The sequence below is a fragment of the Globicephala melas genome, chromosome 8 (assembly GCF_963455315.2).
Source record: "Globicephala melas chromosome 8, mGloMel1.2, whole genome shotgun sequence".
NCBI classification, from domain to species: Eukaryota; Metazoa; Chordata; class Mammalia; order Artiodactyla; family Delphinidae; genus Globicephala; species Globicephala melas.
Genome location: NC_083321.1, coordinates 49403507 through 49418649, shown reverse-complemented (window position 1 = coordinate 49418649; position 15143 = coordinate 49403507). Strand labels below are relative to the sequence as shown.

General features: G+C 53.4%; 2 protein-coding genes and 1 non-coding gene across 3 annotated transcripts; 1 reads left to right on the top strand and 2 right to left on the bottom strand.

Annotated features, from left to right (window-relative positions):
• The first annotated feature begins 594 nt into the window (after positions 1–594).
• Positions 595–4381, top strand: ART1 (ADP-ribosyltransferase 1). Its single transcript, XM_030831087.2, has 4 exons — positions 595–657; positions 929–1706; positions 2785–2826; positions 4284–4381. Exons 1-4 carry the CDS (start codon positions 595–597, stop codon positions 4379–4381), a joined length of 981 nt encoding a protein of 326 aa, XP_030686947.1.
• A 1287-nt stretch (positions 4382–5668) lies between these two features.
• On the bottom strand, positions 5669–7089 carry CHRNA10 (cholinergic receptor nicotinic alpha 10 subunit). Its single transcript, XM_030831153.3, has 2 exons — positions 6813–7089; positions 5669–6126 (listed from the first exon to the last, which is right to left on the bottom strand). Exons 1-2 carry the CDS (start codon positions 7087–7089, stop codon positions 5669–5671), a joined length of 735 nt encoding a protein of 244 aa, XP_030687013.2.
• Positions 7090–14082: 6993 nt separating this feature from the next.
• On the bottom strand, positions 14083–14155 carry TRNAW-CCA (transfer RNA tryptophan (anticodon CCA)). Its single transcript has one exon. It is a non-coding gene; the product is annotated as a tRNA-Trp (tRNA).
• Positions 14156–15143: the final 988 nt, after the last annotated feature.

Here is a 15143-nt window from a genome sequence, read left to right as displayed (position 1 = left end):
CAGGGACAGAGGAGGACCCTCTGGATCCCCAAGCCCTGCTCTAAGCCTGACCCTGGAGTCCTGCTGTGGCCCCACCAGCTGACCACTCCTGGATCTGCCCTGTTCCAGCCTCATGTCCCCCTGAGGGGAAGCCTGAACCTCTCACTGTGGCAGTCAAGCTCCTTCAGGACTGGCCCCAGGCTTTCCAACACTGCAACTGCCACACTAGCCAGAACGTCTTTCACTCTTTACATTCCGAGTCCCTACCTCTAATACCATTGCTCTTCCCATTCCTGCTGTCCCAAACTCCTTTCCCACCCTCAACTCCAATCTTTTCTCTCCTACCTTCCCTGACTGAAGCCTTATTCTCCTATTTGTCCCACAAGACCCTGTTCACATGTCACCTCCTCCAGGAAGTCTCCCATGTTCCTTCCGGCAAGAAGGGTCCCCTCTCGCTTCTGAGCCTCCGTTTCTACGTTGTGACTCTGTGTCAAGCACCCAAAGGGGCCCAGGCTAGGTGTCAATTCATCACAATTTATTAAACTGTGCAGATTCCCATTTTCCAGACGAGGAAACTGAGACCCAAAGAGTAACTTGCCCAAGGTCACCTCCAATATGCAGACCCCTGCCATGATGTCTCTGCTGCTCGTGTCCATGGGCCTCATGGAAGCACTTCAGGTACAGTCATCCTCCGCTGACCCCATGCCCTAGCTGCTGGCTTCTGAAGTCTGCCGGATGCTTCGCTTGGAGATCGCTCAGAGCTTGGAGATCGGACAGCCCCAGAGCCTGGTCTCGGGGATCTGTAGCTAGTAGTTCCCAAGCCCCTTCCCCTCCAGGTGTGTCTGGGGCCCTTACTCTTTCTCAGCTCAGTGGAGGGGGAAGCTGGATAACAGGGCTCCCGTTCTCCCAGGGCCTAATCTCTCAGTCCTTGCTGCTCCCCCTGCCTCAGGCCCAGAGCCACCCCATCACACGACGAGACCTCTTCTCTCGAGAAATGCCCCTGGACATGGCCCTGGCCTCCTTTGACGACCAGTATGCTGGCTGTGCCGCAGCCATGGCGGCGGCTCTCCCGGATCTCAACCGCACGGAGTTCCAGGCCAACAAAGTGTACGCCGATGTCTGGGCTCAGGCAAGCAGCCAGTGGCAGGAGCGCCAGGCTTGGGGGTCCAAGTGGGGCCTCAGCCCTACCCGTCTGTCCCCGCCCGCAGGCTTCCGAGAAGAGCACGGGGTGGCCCTCCTGGCCTACACAGCTAACAGCCCCCTGCACAAAGAATTCAACGCGGCCGTGCGCGAGGCTGGCCGCTCCCGGCTCCACTACCTCCACCACTTCTCCTTCAAGACACTCCACTTCCTGCTGACTGAGGCCCTGCAGCTGCTGGGCAGGGGCCAGCGTCCACCCCAGTGCCGCCAGGTGTTCCGAGGGGTGCAGGGCCTACGCTTCCGGCCAGCAGGGCCCGGGGCCACCGTCAGGCTGGGGGGCTTTGCCTCTGCATCCTTGCAGAATGTTGCAGCCCAGCAGTTTGGGGAAGACACCTTCTTCGGCATCTGGACCTGCCTCGGGGCCCCTATCAAGGGCTACTCCTTTTTCCCTGGGGAGGAGGAGGTGCTGATCCCTCCCTTCGAGACCTTCCAGGTGATCAATGCCAGCAGACCGGCCCAGGGCCCCACCCGCATCTACCTCCGGGCCCTGGGCCAGCGCAGCATGTACAACTGTGAGTACATCAAAGGTGAGCAGGGCACGTGCCAGCCAGCAGCTGGGCGGAAGGTGGCCTTGCCCGTCCCGTTTTCAGAAGATACATACAGAGATATTAGAAACAGTGAGAAGGACCGAGTCCTGTCCCCCAGCCCCTCCACCCCTTCCGTCCAAGGAGAGACATAACCTTCTTAAGTAGCACGCTTGCTTCTCGACCCTGGAGGTGTCTAAGCCAGAGCTGGCCACTTGCCTGCGGGGAGACTGAAGAGGGTTTCCTGACCAACGCAGATGTCTTTGGCCATCTGAGGGCCAAAGAGACTTGGTGTCAGGCTTTCCTCCCAGCTGGAAGCTGCTGCCAGAAATGAGTAAGCGGCCCACCCCAGTTTTCTGAGAGGAGTGTGTTTATTTGACTGAACAGAACCCCTGTGCCGTCATGTGTGCTGGCGGGGGTGGGGTGGGGTGGTGAGCCAGCAGTCAGGTGCATTACCCCTAAATTCCAGCTTGGGCTCTGGCAGGTCTTGGATGCTTTCCTGTCCATCCTCCCTGGACCATCCAGAGGAGTAATCATGAAGATGGGCCCAGGTCCTTAACCTCTGAAGGGGCTGTGGGCTGCTGGTCCTCGTTGAGGGATGCCCAGGGGCCTGTGAGGCCCACTTTTCATATCAATAGTTAGAGGCAGGCTGTTGGCTGGACCCATGGACCACATCTCAAGGGATAAGTTCCAGCGTGGCTTCAGTTACCACCTTGGACAGCATCACGAGCGTGCACGAGTTGATGGAAGGTGAAGGAGACACACAAACTAGCCCCTCCTTGGCTGGGACAAGACATGGGAGAGGGAGAGGCGGGTGTGGCATGGAGGCAAAGTTACAGGCCGGGGGGGCAGGAGGAGTGCCCAGATGACCCTGGCTTCAAGGGCTGGTGCCTTTCTGGCCCTGCTATTCATGGGTCAAGTCAAACCCAGGCAAGGGAGGTCCCACTGTAAGGAAGCAGAATCAGGAGAAAACACACCAGCTTCTCCTAGAGGAAGTCAGGGATGGACCACGGGGCTCTGGAGTCCCTTACCATCCCGAGAGCTGCTGAGCCTTTGATTCTTTGCTGTTTCTTCCCTACAGACAAGCAGTGCAAGTCAGGGCCCTGCCGTCTGGATAACTCAGGTGAGGGCTGTGGGCATCTGTGGGGCTCTGCTGGGGGCTGAGCTGGCTATCCTGGGTCTGGGCCCCTCTCCTGGATGGACATCCCCCATAAAATAAAAACAACGCCCTTTCAATCAAAAAAAGTAGACTCCCTTAAGCAGACACCTGTGGGAGGTTGCTAACCCTCCCCACTGAATGTGTATGTGGGAGATGGCCACCCAGCCTGGGGCCGTCTCCGCCTTCCCAGGAGTCCACTGACCAGAGCCCAGAGAGCTCCAGGCTGCACTGAGGCGACGGAGGGAAGGGCCACTCCACAAAGTCCTCCTGGGCCTTCTCCTCCTCCTGCCGCAGAGCCCTCGGTCTGTTACTGCCTTCAGAGCTCTCTCAGACCACCTCCCAAGATCAAGGTCAGGTCTTGGCTTCTGGAGACCTGGGCTCTAGCCCAGGCTCTGCCCTAACTCTCTCTGTGACCAAACATCTCTCTCTGGGCCTCAGTTTCCCTATCTGCATAGTAGGCATATCGGACTAGACGGTCCCCAGGTTCCCTTTGGCTTGAACACCTGCTGTGCCAGGTCCTGCCTCAGCCACCACTTCTCTAGGCGGGAACAGGCCATTCTCAGGGAAGAAATCACAGCCGCCCCTCCCCCTCGGGTCCCGCCTCCTCCCTCAGGGCTCTGAGAACAGCGGATAGGAAGGAGCCCCAGCCACCCTTCTCCATGACACAGTACCACTCAGGGTTCCGTGAATCCTCACCATGATCCAATGATGCAGGTAATGTCATCACCCCTGTTCCACAGATGAGAGAAGGCAGGCACAAAGAGATGATGCAACCAGCCCCACACACAGAACTAGAAAAGTGTTCGGTCCAAACAGCCTGGTCCTGGAGCTGAACCTGGAACCACCGTACCAGGCTGGCCCCCACCTCCTCAGATATCATCTCATTTTATCCTTACTGGACAACTATCGACTGGAAGGAGGTGGGACAGGGAGTATTATCCTCATTATATAGTAAAGTGAGACTCGGAGACAGAAGTGACTTGCTCCAGGTGAGAGTGAGTTAGTGGCAGAGTCAAGACCAGCCAGGTCTCCAGACGCCAACTCAGCCTCTTTGAGGTCTGATAACGTAATTTCAAGCACTGCGAGAGTTTAGGATTCCCGCCCCCCCTCCCCATCCCCCATCCCAGTGCACCAGCAACTCTCCCACCAGAGTTTGAGCAGAGGAGCAAAGATCTGCATCACCAGATCCCACTCAGATCTCTAACCCTTTTCATTCCACCCTGCAGTGCCTCAGCTGTGTCAGTAGGAGACTGGGGGACAGACCTAAGGACCTCTGGAAGGGGAACTGGGGCTCTCCTTGGTCTCATCTCCACCTTCCTCCCTAATTTTGTGTATCAGTCAGCTCACTCTGCTCTGTTCATCTTGTTTCTTTGTGTATCTCACGTTGCCCCTAAATCTCTGTGCCTCTGTTTTTCCTGCAGCCATGGGTCAGGGCCCCCTGTCTGCAGTCTGGTCCCTTCTACTGCTGCTCTGGTTCCTTGTTGGAGAAGCCTTTCCAGAGAGTCCAGGACTCCTCTAATCCATCAGCCACTGAACAGCTCTGCCGTCACCTCTGCCCAACATGAGGCTGTCAGCCACATGTATGCTTTAAGCGTGGCCAAGATCTGCGGTAATTCCATCTGGAGGGAACTCTGGGATTTTCTCTGGCAGCTGCCAGGCTTGCTAGCGGGAAGAGGAAAATGTAGGGACTGGGCCTCATCCAGGGGTCTAGGAGTAAGACGGTGAATAGAGGTGGGGGGACTGCAGGACAGGTAACCACTCACTTGGAGACAGAAGATTAAAGTCGTTTGGAGGTGGGGCGATTGGGGAGAACAGTACTTGGCCATGGTATTTGCTGATACTACTCAAATGCTTCCCATGTACACCTGGACTGCTCCTATTCGCTCCTCCAGGAAGCCTTCTCTGACCCCTCCACCCTGCTGGGTTAGGGGCCCTGCCTCTGTGCTCCCAAAGGGCCATGGTCTCCCAAGTCCAACTGTGAGCTTATGAGGGCAGGGACGGCGTCCGAGGCACAGAGGTGGTGCCAGAAGATGTGTGGAAGTCAGAAAGGAACAAATAAATACCTTGTGAATGCTGGTTCCTGTACTGCCCCTACCTTGGGCACCTTCAAGCTCTCCGGATGTCACTGTGTGGGAACAGGGTAGACTGGATCTCATCTTCTTGTCAGCAAAGATGTAATTTCTGCTCTGATGCATGAGTCCTAAGGTCCCTAAGAGGCTGGTCCCCAAGTTCCACCACCATGGGCCCTAAGGATAAGAGAGGACACGGAGGAAGTGATAGGCACACACTTTATTATCAGTCGGGGCTTTGGGGCCAAATCCTTGTGTGGCCTCCTGCTCTGGAAACTGGACCAGGAATCCTGAATTCCCAGTTGCCATCCCTGAGCCCCCAGGTAGGGACAGGCAAGACCAAGTCCCTGTAACAGCAGCCACAGAGGAAGGAAGAGAAGACAGGAAGTGTGGCAGTTCTGTTTGTACTACCTGCACTCTCCTCACTGAAAGCACTAACACTCAGCATCGGAGTTCAGTTCTGTCCCTGCAGGACTGCCCTTTGATCTTGACCCTTCTTAGAGTCCCTCCTCTGCAGGAATCAGGGGAGCGGAAAGCTCTGGGTTTCCCTTGGAGGTTAGGGTACAGAGACAATGAGTACTCCCTCTGGTGTGTGAAGTAAGTAGCGCTGAAGAGAGGATGTCCCAGGCTCTGAGGGCCAGTGGAGAGAGACTGAGTGGCCTGAGGGCCAACCACCACCTGGCCTGGCCATTCCATCCCCGTCTGGAGGTGCTGTGGCTGCAGCAGACCCCTGGGACTCACAGGGCCTGCACCAGCACGAGAAGGCTCATCACCAGAGCCATGGAGAAGAAGATGCCCAGGAAGAAACGGTCCATGACACGGGCCAGGCGCTTCCACTCCTCATGGCAGCGCTGGGCAGCCCTGTGTCTGTGGAAGGTGTTGGTGATGGTGGCTACATGGCGCAGCAGGGCTTCCTGATGGCACAGACACCGAGGCTCATGGCAAGGGCCTGCTGGTGGGCCAGCTTCTCTGTCAGGAGGCTGGGGGCTGGGGGATGACTCAGGAGGTCTAGACTGCCCACAGGGCTCCCCTCGTTCCCGCACACACAGGCCCCGCGCCAGGCGTCCCAGCAGGAGGGTCCGAGCCCAGGCTGGCACTGGGCGGGCACTGGGACCACAGTAATGCAAGTTCATGATAAGGATGGTGAGCGCTGTGGAGAAGGTGACCATGGTCATGGTGGCCATGTAGTACTTTCCTGCAAGAGAGGGAAAGGGAACTGAGGCCCCAAACAAGAACTCAGGGGGCCTGAGCTCCCCAACTGCCTGAGCACAAGGAGGAATGAGCTCATTCCCCCGTAAGGCTCGCAGGACCCTCCAAGCCCAATGGATGGAAGCGGGAAGGAGGTAAGGGCCAAGGGCTCCATCTCCCGCATTCCCCCGTCAGGTTCTCAGAAGCGACCTGCTCCCTAATTGTTCCCCCCACTGCTGGAGGCTGGACTCACCCACAGTCCCGTGAAAGTCACACTCTTAAATAGAACCAGCATGATCTGAAGCAAGTTATAACAGAAACTTCCTCACAGGTGTGTGGTGCTGCTTCCTTGAGTTAATAAACGTCAAGTGTTTAGGAGACCGCCTGACACGCAGTGAGCACTTAGTATGGTTTGCCTGTGATTGTAACACTGGGGATGTCGACCTTCCTCCATCAAGTCCTTGAGGAAAGACCAACTCTTTCCTCTGCCCCTTCTCCCTGGAGGGGGCCGACCTCTTCCCCCTCAATCTCAGAACGAGGCCAGACCCCAAGACGGTCGGCGGGGCCCCTCCGCTGACCCAGGCCGGTCCGGCTCCCACTCCTGCACCTGCGGACACCCGCGCACTTCAAACCCGGGTTGAGGGCGTCCTCTTCCGGCCCCCTCCCCCGCCACCCCGGGCCCTCAGAGCTCACCGATGAGCGGCACGCTCTCGGCCGGCGGCATGCTCTCGGCCAGGAGCAGCTGGAAGACCGTGAGCGCCAGCAGCACGGTGACGCCGAGCGACACCTTCTCGCCCGAGTCGGCGGGCAGGTGGAAGGCGAGAGGCGCCAGCAGCGAGATGAGCACGCAGGGCAGCAGCAGGTTGCACACGTAGGCGGCGGCGCGGCGGCGCAGCAGCAGCGTGAAGGTCACGTCCGGGTAGGGCTCGGAGCAGCAGCCGTAGGTGAGCACGCGCCGCCGGGCCGGCATGCCCAGCACACGCCACTCCACGTTCTCCACGAAGTCGGCCAGGCTGGCGGCGGCGCCGCGCGTCTGTACGTCCAGCTGGTGCCCGCCGTGCGTCCACGAGCCGAACGTCAGGCCGCAGCGCTGCGCGTCGAATGGGAAGGCCGACACGTCCACGCGGCACGAGCTGCGCGTGATGGCCGGCGCGTCCCAGCGCACGGCGCCGTCGTGCCGCAGGACCACGTTGGTGCTGGCTGAGGCTGGCGCCTGCGCATCCGCCCTGCGGGCAGGGGGTGGGGCTGCCTGAGGCGCCGTGGCCTGGGAGGTAAGGGCTGCCCCTTGAAAGGGGTGCGCTTCCGGCCCGCTGGGGGCGGCACAGAGGGCAAAGGGAGCAGTAGAGAGGGCCCTCTGTGCCTTTGGAGGCCTAGCGGGGCCGGCGCCTGTAGGGCCCAGAACGAGACACAGACCTAGCTCAAAAGTTGGCGCGGGGCTCACGGTGGCTTTCCTTGAGTGTCATCTGCAAAGCTCCTAGAGGGGCCCTGAGGAAAATATGCAGAGCTATGTGTTGTCTGGGAAGCACAGAACTGGCTTAGGCGGCATAAGGGACTACAGAGGGCTAAGCCCTGAAGGAAATCCCTAGGCAGGCCCTGGGGTGCCCTGAGAAAAGGGTGGAGAGTGCCATAAAGAGGCACTTGTGTCCCAGAACCCCTTCTGCGAGAGATACAGAATTGGCCCTGGACCACACGGAGGATTCCTAGGAGACACTCAGCCTGGGTTGGCTTGAGACAGCCTAAAGTGGAGGTGCCGTCAAGGGGCTGTGAGGTCCCTCCAGCAGGCCCTTGCCATGAGCCGCTGTGTGTGTGTGTGGGGGGGGGGGTGGTCAGGAAGCCCTACTGCACCATGCAGCCACAATTGCCAACACCTTCCTGGCAGCATAGAAGGGTCCTAGGGGAAAGCGTCTAGGGCACCATAGGAGCCGGGTTCGATGTGGAGGATGGGGGACAAGTGCATCACCAGAGCCAAGGGCAACTCTAGGGAGGGGTAGGAGAGGGAAGGGGCCCAGGTAGGAAGTACTTGTTATAGAGTATGATGTCCGGTCGCCACACGAGACTGCTGGGGATGCGGATGGCATCCAGGCCACCATAGGCGTCAGGGTCCCATCGTAGGTAGGCATCTGTCCACTCCTGTCGGATCCACAGGTACAGGGTCAGCACCTGGTTCCGCTCATCCTAGTTGGGGGCAGAGAGTGGGCATAGATGTGGACAGACGTCTGCACATAGCCTGCCCTGTGTGTGCACACTCACCTATAGAGCTCTGGTCAGCACCCGCAAACCTGACTTGCCCATACAGTTCAGTTCCCACCCAGCCTTGCTATGTGACCTTGGCAGGTCCTTCTCTTCTCTGGGCCTGAGTTTCCTCAGAAGTTACATGGGTGGTAATCTCTGCTAGGCATGGATTCAAGTGTGCAAAGTATTGGGCACACTGTGGGCACCCAACAGTTAGGATCCAACAGTTGGTAGCTGTTATTGTTGCTAATCTTAATGTTTACAGGAAAGAATTGATTGGAGATTAATCCCAGTCTCCCATTCCCCCATTCCTTGACACTGTCACCAGCACACTCCACGACTGTACAAAAACCAACGCACCATGTCAATGATCTGGGACAACGTCACTTCCAGGGTCACGTTCAGAGCCTGGTCTGTGTCTGCCACAGGTCTCAGGGCACTTGTGTAGTTGGCAAAGAGGTCTCGGAACAGCTTGTGTGCCAGCCTGCCCTCAGCTCCGAAGCACTCTGGGGGACCAGTAAGAAAGGGTGTCCATCCGAGACCCTAGTCCAGGGGCCTCTGCTCACAATCTGTACCCTCCACAAGACTGAGGCCCTGTCAGCTGCTCTACTGTCTCACAGCTGTCTAACTGTCCCTGTTCTCTGTCTCTCTACCTGTGGCTCTAGTTCCTCCCTGGCCTGCCTCCAAGGATAGATGAGGTGAAGGCCATAGTGTGAGTAGGTACTATCTTCTGAAGCAAGGCTGATGGGTTTCTTCCCCACCATTCCCTTCCCAAGGACCTGGATTCTGCTTGCCCCACCACAAATGCTGGAGGGGCTGGGAATTCCCTGGCAGTCCAGTGGTTAAGATTCCACGCTTCCACTGCAGCGGGCACGGGTTCGATTCCTGGTTGGAGAACTAAGATCCTGCATGGCGTGTGATGTGGCCAAAACAAAACAAACAAAAGAACAAATGCTGGAGGGGCCCAAACAGATGGCAAGAGTCCCAGTTCTCAACCAGGCATCCAGAACCCTGTTGCCCTGCCTCTTCCAGTCCCTCCAGCCTGTCTCTGCTTCTCTAGCTGCACTTCAGTTGATGTCTTCAAAGCTTCTAACACTATGGGCCCCTCCTTCCTGAAAACACACTCTTCCCCGGGTTTTGTGACACATCCCATTGTCCTCAGTCCTTTTTTTTTTTTCTCAGTCCTTGATTTAGGTATTGTTCCCCAGAATCTTGTCCTTTGCCCTTGTCTCCTTTTTTCTTCAGCCCAGATTTTTCTCCTGAGCTCCGACCTGAATGTCCTAAATGTCCTGTAAGCACTTTAAACTGTGTAGGGCCAAAATATGAACTTCTTTCCTCCCACCACGTTCTTGTTTTCTTTTTTTCTTTTTTTAAAAATTTATTATTTATTTGGCTGTGCTGGGTCTTAGTTGCAGCACACGGGATCTTCGTTGTGGCGTGCGGGATCATTTCACTTGTGGCGTGTGGACTCTTTAGTTGCGGCATGCAGGCTCTTAGTTGCGGCACGTGGGCTCTTAGTTGCGGCCTGTGGGATCTAGTTCCCTGATCAGGGATCGAACCCGGGCCCCCTGCATTGGGAGCGCGGAGTCTTAACTGCTAGACCACCAGGGAAGACTCTCCTCCCTCCATGTTCTGAAACCTGTTCCTTGTCCTGTGTTCCCCATCTCAGCAAACAGCACTCCCCGGTGACCTCAGCTGGAAATCTGGTAATTTGTCTCTCCCTTCTGCCCCTCCTCTCTGCAGACCACTCTGTGCCCGCATCCTGTCAGTCATACTGCTGAATGCTCTTGAATGCTTCATCACCTCTCCAGCTCGGGCCCATCCTCCCTGCATATGGACCACGGCAGCAGCCGCCTCCTCCCTGCTCTCCCATCTCGGGCTCACCTCTCTAACCACCTGCCACACTTCTGAGAGATCAAGCTTTTAAACAAATGAATCTGACTAGACCAGTAGCTGCTTAAACCTGTTCAATGGCTCCCCAGGCCTGCTAGATAAAGCCCAAACTCACCCTTCGCGCTCTGGTCCCCCTGGCTTTCCCAGCCCTATCCCTGGGAGCTGCCCCATCGACTGCTCCCGCCCCAGTCAGGCAAGCCCCCTCTTGCCCTCTTCAGCTCCCCCTCCTCCACACTCCCCAGACAGTGCTTGCTCCCAGCACAGAAATGAAGAGAGAACACGTGGAGAGAGGTTTGGGGAGCATGGGAACAGCAGCAACGCCCAGAGAGGCCAGGGCTGGTTTACTGAGCATACCTGGCAGGAGTGGGAGCAGAAGCAGAAGGCCCAGACTGGAGACAGAGATGCTGAGGCTGAGGCGGTGGCTGCCGGGCCCCATGGCCTTGCCGCAGCCAGAGGAAGGGCAGGTCTCTGGACAGGAGCCTCCTGGCCTGACCTACGGCAGCATCAGGCCCTGCTGGCAAGGATGGTGTAGACAGTCCCTGCAAGGCAGAAGGAAGACTGGGATCTCTGTTGAGTCCAACTACCCTGCAGGGAGTCCTGCAGCCCTTCCAGTTCCTTGACCCTGCTATTTGTACCTGCCCTGGGATTTTAGTCCTTGGGCCTTGGCATCTACTGTTTCTCCTTCTCTTCTGGCCTCTGCCTCTGCCCTGTTCTTCGCCTCCCACCCCCTTTACCTCTCACTCAGCCTCTCTGTCTCGATTTCCTTCTAGCCGTCCCTCTGTAACTCTTTCTTGGTCTCTGCCTCCCTGACTCTGGTCTTCCTCTCTCTCTTCCTTTCTCCTGCCTCTATTTCAGCCCCCTTGACTTCCTCAAGCCCTTCCCCACACCTGACTCTGGGGGAGCCTGGCGCATTCTCAGCAAGACAGGGACAGGGACTCCATCAGCCCTGAGCCTTCAGAGGCACAGGACAGAAGGCCGTGCCCCCTTTCCCTTTCATTAGCTTAATTACAGAGTTGGGACACCTGTGTCCATGGGAACAGAACAACTGAAACTGACACCTCAGGTCACTGGGACCTGAATTATTCAAATTCTGTAAGGTAGCACCCATGCTCAGGCCCAACTTGGGGGATTGGAGGGTACAGAGATGCCAGGTCAGGATCTGCAAGAGACTGGGGCTTAAAGGTGTGAGGGGAGAGGGCCAGTGGATGGTAACTGTCCTCCCAGCTCTGTCATCATTACTGAATTCTTCAGGCTCCCTTTCATCTGTCAGCTGTGCCCTCAGTTAGGGACTGAACACATCTGTCTAGGCCGGGTGCTTTGTGCCAAGCAAGCTCTCCCCTCCTGGTGAGAGGGGTGCCAAGACTGAGGCTGCTCCAGGTGGCCCCACAAAGCAGGAGATGCAGCCTGCATCCTCGCCATCCCACAGCCATCCCAGTCTGAGCCTCAGTATTCTCCCTATGCTTAAACATCACGGGCGGTATTGGGCCACAGGGAAAACACAGCCTTTATTTATTTATATTTATTTATTTTTTAATATCTTTATTGGAGTATAATTGCTTTACAATGGTGTATTATTTTCTGCTGTATAACAAAGTGAATCAGCTATACATATACATATATCCCCATATCTCCTCCCTCTTGCATCTCCCTCCCACCCTCCCTATCCCACCCCTCTAGGTGGTCACAAAGCACGGAGCTGATCTCCCTGTGCTATGTGGCTGCTTCCCACTAGCGATCTATTTTACGTTTGGTAGTGTATATATGTCCATGCTACTCTCTCACTTCATCCCAGCTTACCCTTCCCCCTCCCCGTGTCCTCATGTCCATTCTCCACGTCTGTGTCTTTATTCCTGTCCTGCCCCTAGGTTCTTCAGAACCATTTTTTTTTTTTTTTTAGATTCCATATATATATGTGTTAGCATACGGTATTTGTTTTTCTCTTTCTGACTTACTTCACTCTGTATGACAGACTCTAGGTCCATCCACCTCACTACAAATAACTCAATTTCGTTTCTTTTCATGGCTGAGTAATAGTCCATTGTATATATGTGCTACATCTTCTTTATCCATTCATCCGATGATGGATACTTAGGTTGCTTCCATGACCTGGCTATTGTAAGTAGAGCTGCAATGAACATTGTGGTACATGACTATTCTTGAATTATGGTTTTCTCAGGGTATATGGCCAGTAGTGGGATTGCTGGGTCGTATGGTAGTTCTATTTTAGTTTTTTAAGGAACCTCCATACTGTTCTCCATAGTGGCTGTATCAATTTACATTCCCACCAACAGTGCAAGAGAGTTCCCTTTTCTCCACACCCTCTCCAGCATTTATTGTTTTTAGATTTTTTGATGATGGCCATTCTGACTGGTGTGAGGGGATACCTCATTGTAGTTTTTTTTTTTGCGGTACGTGGGCCTCTCATTGTTGTGGCCTCTCCCGTTGTGGAGCACAGGCTCCGGACGCGCAGGCTCAGCGGCCATGGCTCACGGGCCCAGCCGCTCCGGGGCATGTGGGATCTTCCCGGACCGGGGTACGAACCCGTGTCCCCTGCATCGGCAGGCGGACTCTCAACCACTGCGCCACCAGGGAAGCCCCTCATTGTAGTTTTGATTTGCATTTCTCTAATGATTAGTGATGTTGAGCATTCTTTCATGTGTTTGTTGGCAATCTGTATTTCTTCTTTGGAGAAATGTCTATTTAGGTCTTCTGCCCATTTTTGGATTGGGTTGTTTTTTTGATATTGAGCTACATGAGCTGCTTGTAAATTTTGGAGATTAATCCTTTGTCAGTTGCTTCATTTGCAAATATTTCTCCCATTCTGAGGGTTGTTTTTTTGTCTTATTTATGGTTTCCTTTGCTGTTCAAAAGCTTTTAAGTTTCATTAGGTCCCATGTGTTTATTTTTGTTTTTATTTCCATTTCTCTAAGAGGTGGGTCAAAAAGGATCTTGCTGTGGTTTATGTCGTAGAGTGTTCTATGTTTTCCTCTAAGAGTTTTATAGTGTCTTGCCTTACATTTAGGTCTTTAATCCATTTTGAGTTTATTTTTGTGTATGGTGTTAGGGAGTGTTCTGATTTCATTCTTTTACATGTAGCTGTCCAGTTTTCCCAGCACCACTTATTGAAGAGGCTGTCTTTTCTCCACTGTATATTCTTGCCTCCTTTATCAAAGATAAGGTGAGCATATATGCATGGGCTTTTCTCTGGGCTTTCTATCCTGTTCCATTGATCTATATTTCTGGGAAAACAGCCTTTTTTTTTTTTAACATCTTTATTGGAGTATAATTGCTTTACAATGGTGTGTTAGTTTCTGCTGTAAAACAAAGTGAATCAGCCATACATATACATATATCCCCATATCTCCTCCCTCTTGCATCTCCCTCCCACCCTCCCTATCCCACCCTCCCTATCCCACCCCTCTAGGTGGTCACAAAGCACAAGCTGATCTCCCTGAAGACAAAGCCTTTAGAGTTACTTTCAGCTCTGTCCTATGAGCTGTCTGACCTGGGTAAGATACTGAAACTCTCTGTGTTTCAGTTTTATCAAACAGGTTAGTGGGATTAACAGTCCTCACCTAAATAGTTGTCGTAAGAATTAAATGAGACAATGCAAGTACCTGATAATGCAAGGCAACTGCCTAGTACATTGACAAATGCACAGCAATCAACAGTATTTGCACTATGGTCCTAGTGAGTTAGTCAAGATATCTTCAGAAACACACATTTAGATTCATAAGCCCCAGCCCCCGGCAAATACCATTCTTCCTTCTGTCTCTGTGAAATCATGTCAGTATTTGTCTTTTTTTTTGGCTGCGCTGTGCAGCCCACAGGATCTTAGTTCCCTGACCAGGGATCGAACCTGTGCCCAGTGCAGTGGAAGCACAGAGTCCTAACCACTGGACCACCAGGGAAATCCCAGTATTTGTCTTTTTGTGCCTGGCTTATTTCACTTCATATAATGTCCTAAAGTTTCATCCATGTTGTAGTATATGTCAGAATTTCCTTCCTTTTTAAGGCTGAATAACATTCTATTGTATGTATATACCACATTTTGCTTATCCATTCATCTCTTGATGGGCACTTGGGTTGCTTTCACATTTCAGTTATTGTGAATAATGCTGCTATGAACATGGATGTACAAATATCCTTTCAAGATTCTGCTTTCAGTTCTTTTGGATATATACCCAGAAGTGGAATTGCTGGATCATATGGTAATTGTTTTTAATTTTTTGAAGAATTGCCATACTGTTTTCCACAGCGGACATACCTTTTTATTGAATACATTCCCACCAACAATGCACAAGGCTTCCAATCTCTCCACATCCTCACCAACATCTTTTACTTTGTTTTCTTTGATAATGGCCATCCTAATGCATACGAGGTGGTATCTGGTTCATAGTTTTGATTTGTATCTCCCTAATGATTAGCGATGTTGAGCATCTTTTTACGTATTGGCCATTTGTATATCCTCGTTGGAGAAATGTCCGTTCAAGTCCTTTGTTCATTTTTAAATTGATTTTTTTTTCTCTTTATGTTGTTGAGTTCTAGGAGTCCTCTATATATTCTGGATATTAATCCCTTATCAGATAAATCATTTGCAAATGTTTCTCCCATTCTCTAGGTTGCCTTTTTACTCAGTGTCTTTAGAATGAACAAAATTAAAAATTCTTCATGTAGTTCATTTTGTCTATTTTTTTCTTTTGTTGCTTGTGCCTTTGGTGTCATATCCAAGAAATCATTACCAAATCCAATGTTGTTAAGATTTTACCCTCTATTTTCTTCTAAGAGTTTTATAATTTTATTTATTTAAATATTTACTTATTTATTTGGCTGTGCCAGGTCTTAGTTGTGGCATGTGGGATCTTCGCTGCTGCCTGCAGGATCTTTTAGTTGCGATTT

Bases quoted from the DNA above. Each gene is read 5' to 3' on its own strand.
- ART1 (XM_030831087.2), top strand. From the start codon at position 595: ATGCAGACCCCTGCCATGATGTCTCTGCTGCTCGTGTCCATGGGCCTC. The intron at 1,707-2,784 runs GTGAGCAGGGCA...TCTTCCCTACAG, and splicing joins CAACTGTGAGTACATCAAAG to ACAAGCAGTGCAAGTCAGGG. The intron at 2,827-4,283 runs GTGAGGGCTGTG...TTTTTCCTGCAG, and splicing joins CTGCCGTCTGGATAACTCAG to CCATGGGTCAGGGCCCCCTG.
- CHRNA10 (XM_030831153.3), bottom strand. From the start codon at position 7,089: ATGCCGGCCCGGCGGCGCGTGCTCACCTACGGCTGCTGCTCCGAGCCC. The intron at 6,127-6,812 runs GTGAGCTCTGAG...CCTCTCTTGCAG, and splicing joins CGAGAGCGTGCCGCTCATCG to GAAAGTACTACATGGCCACC.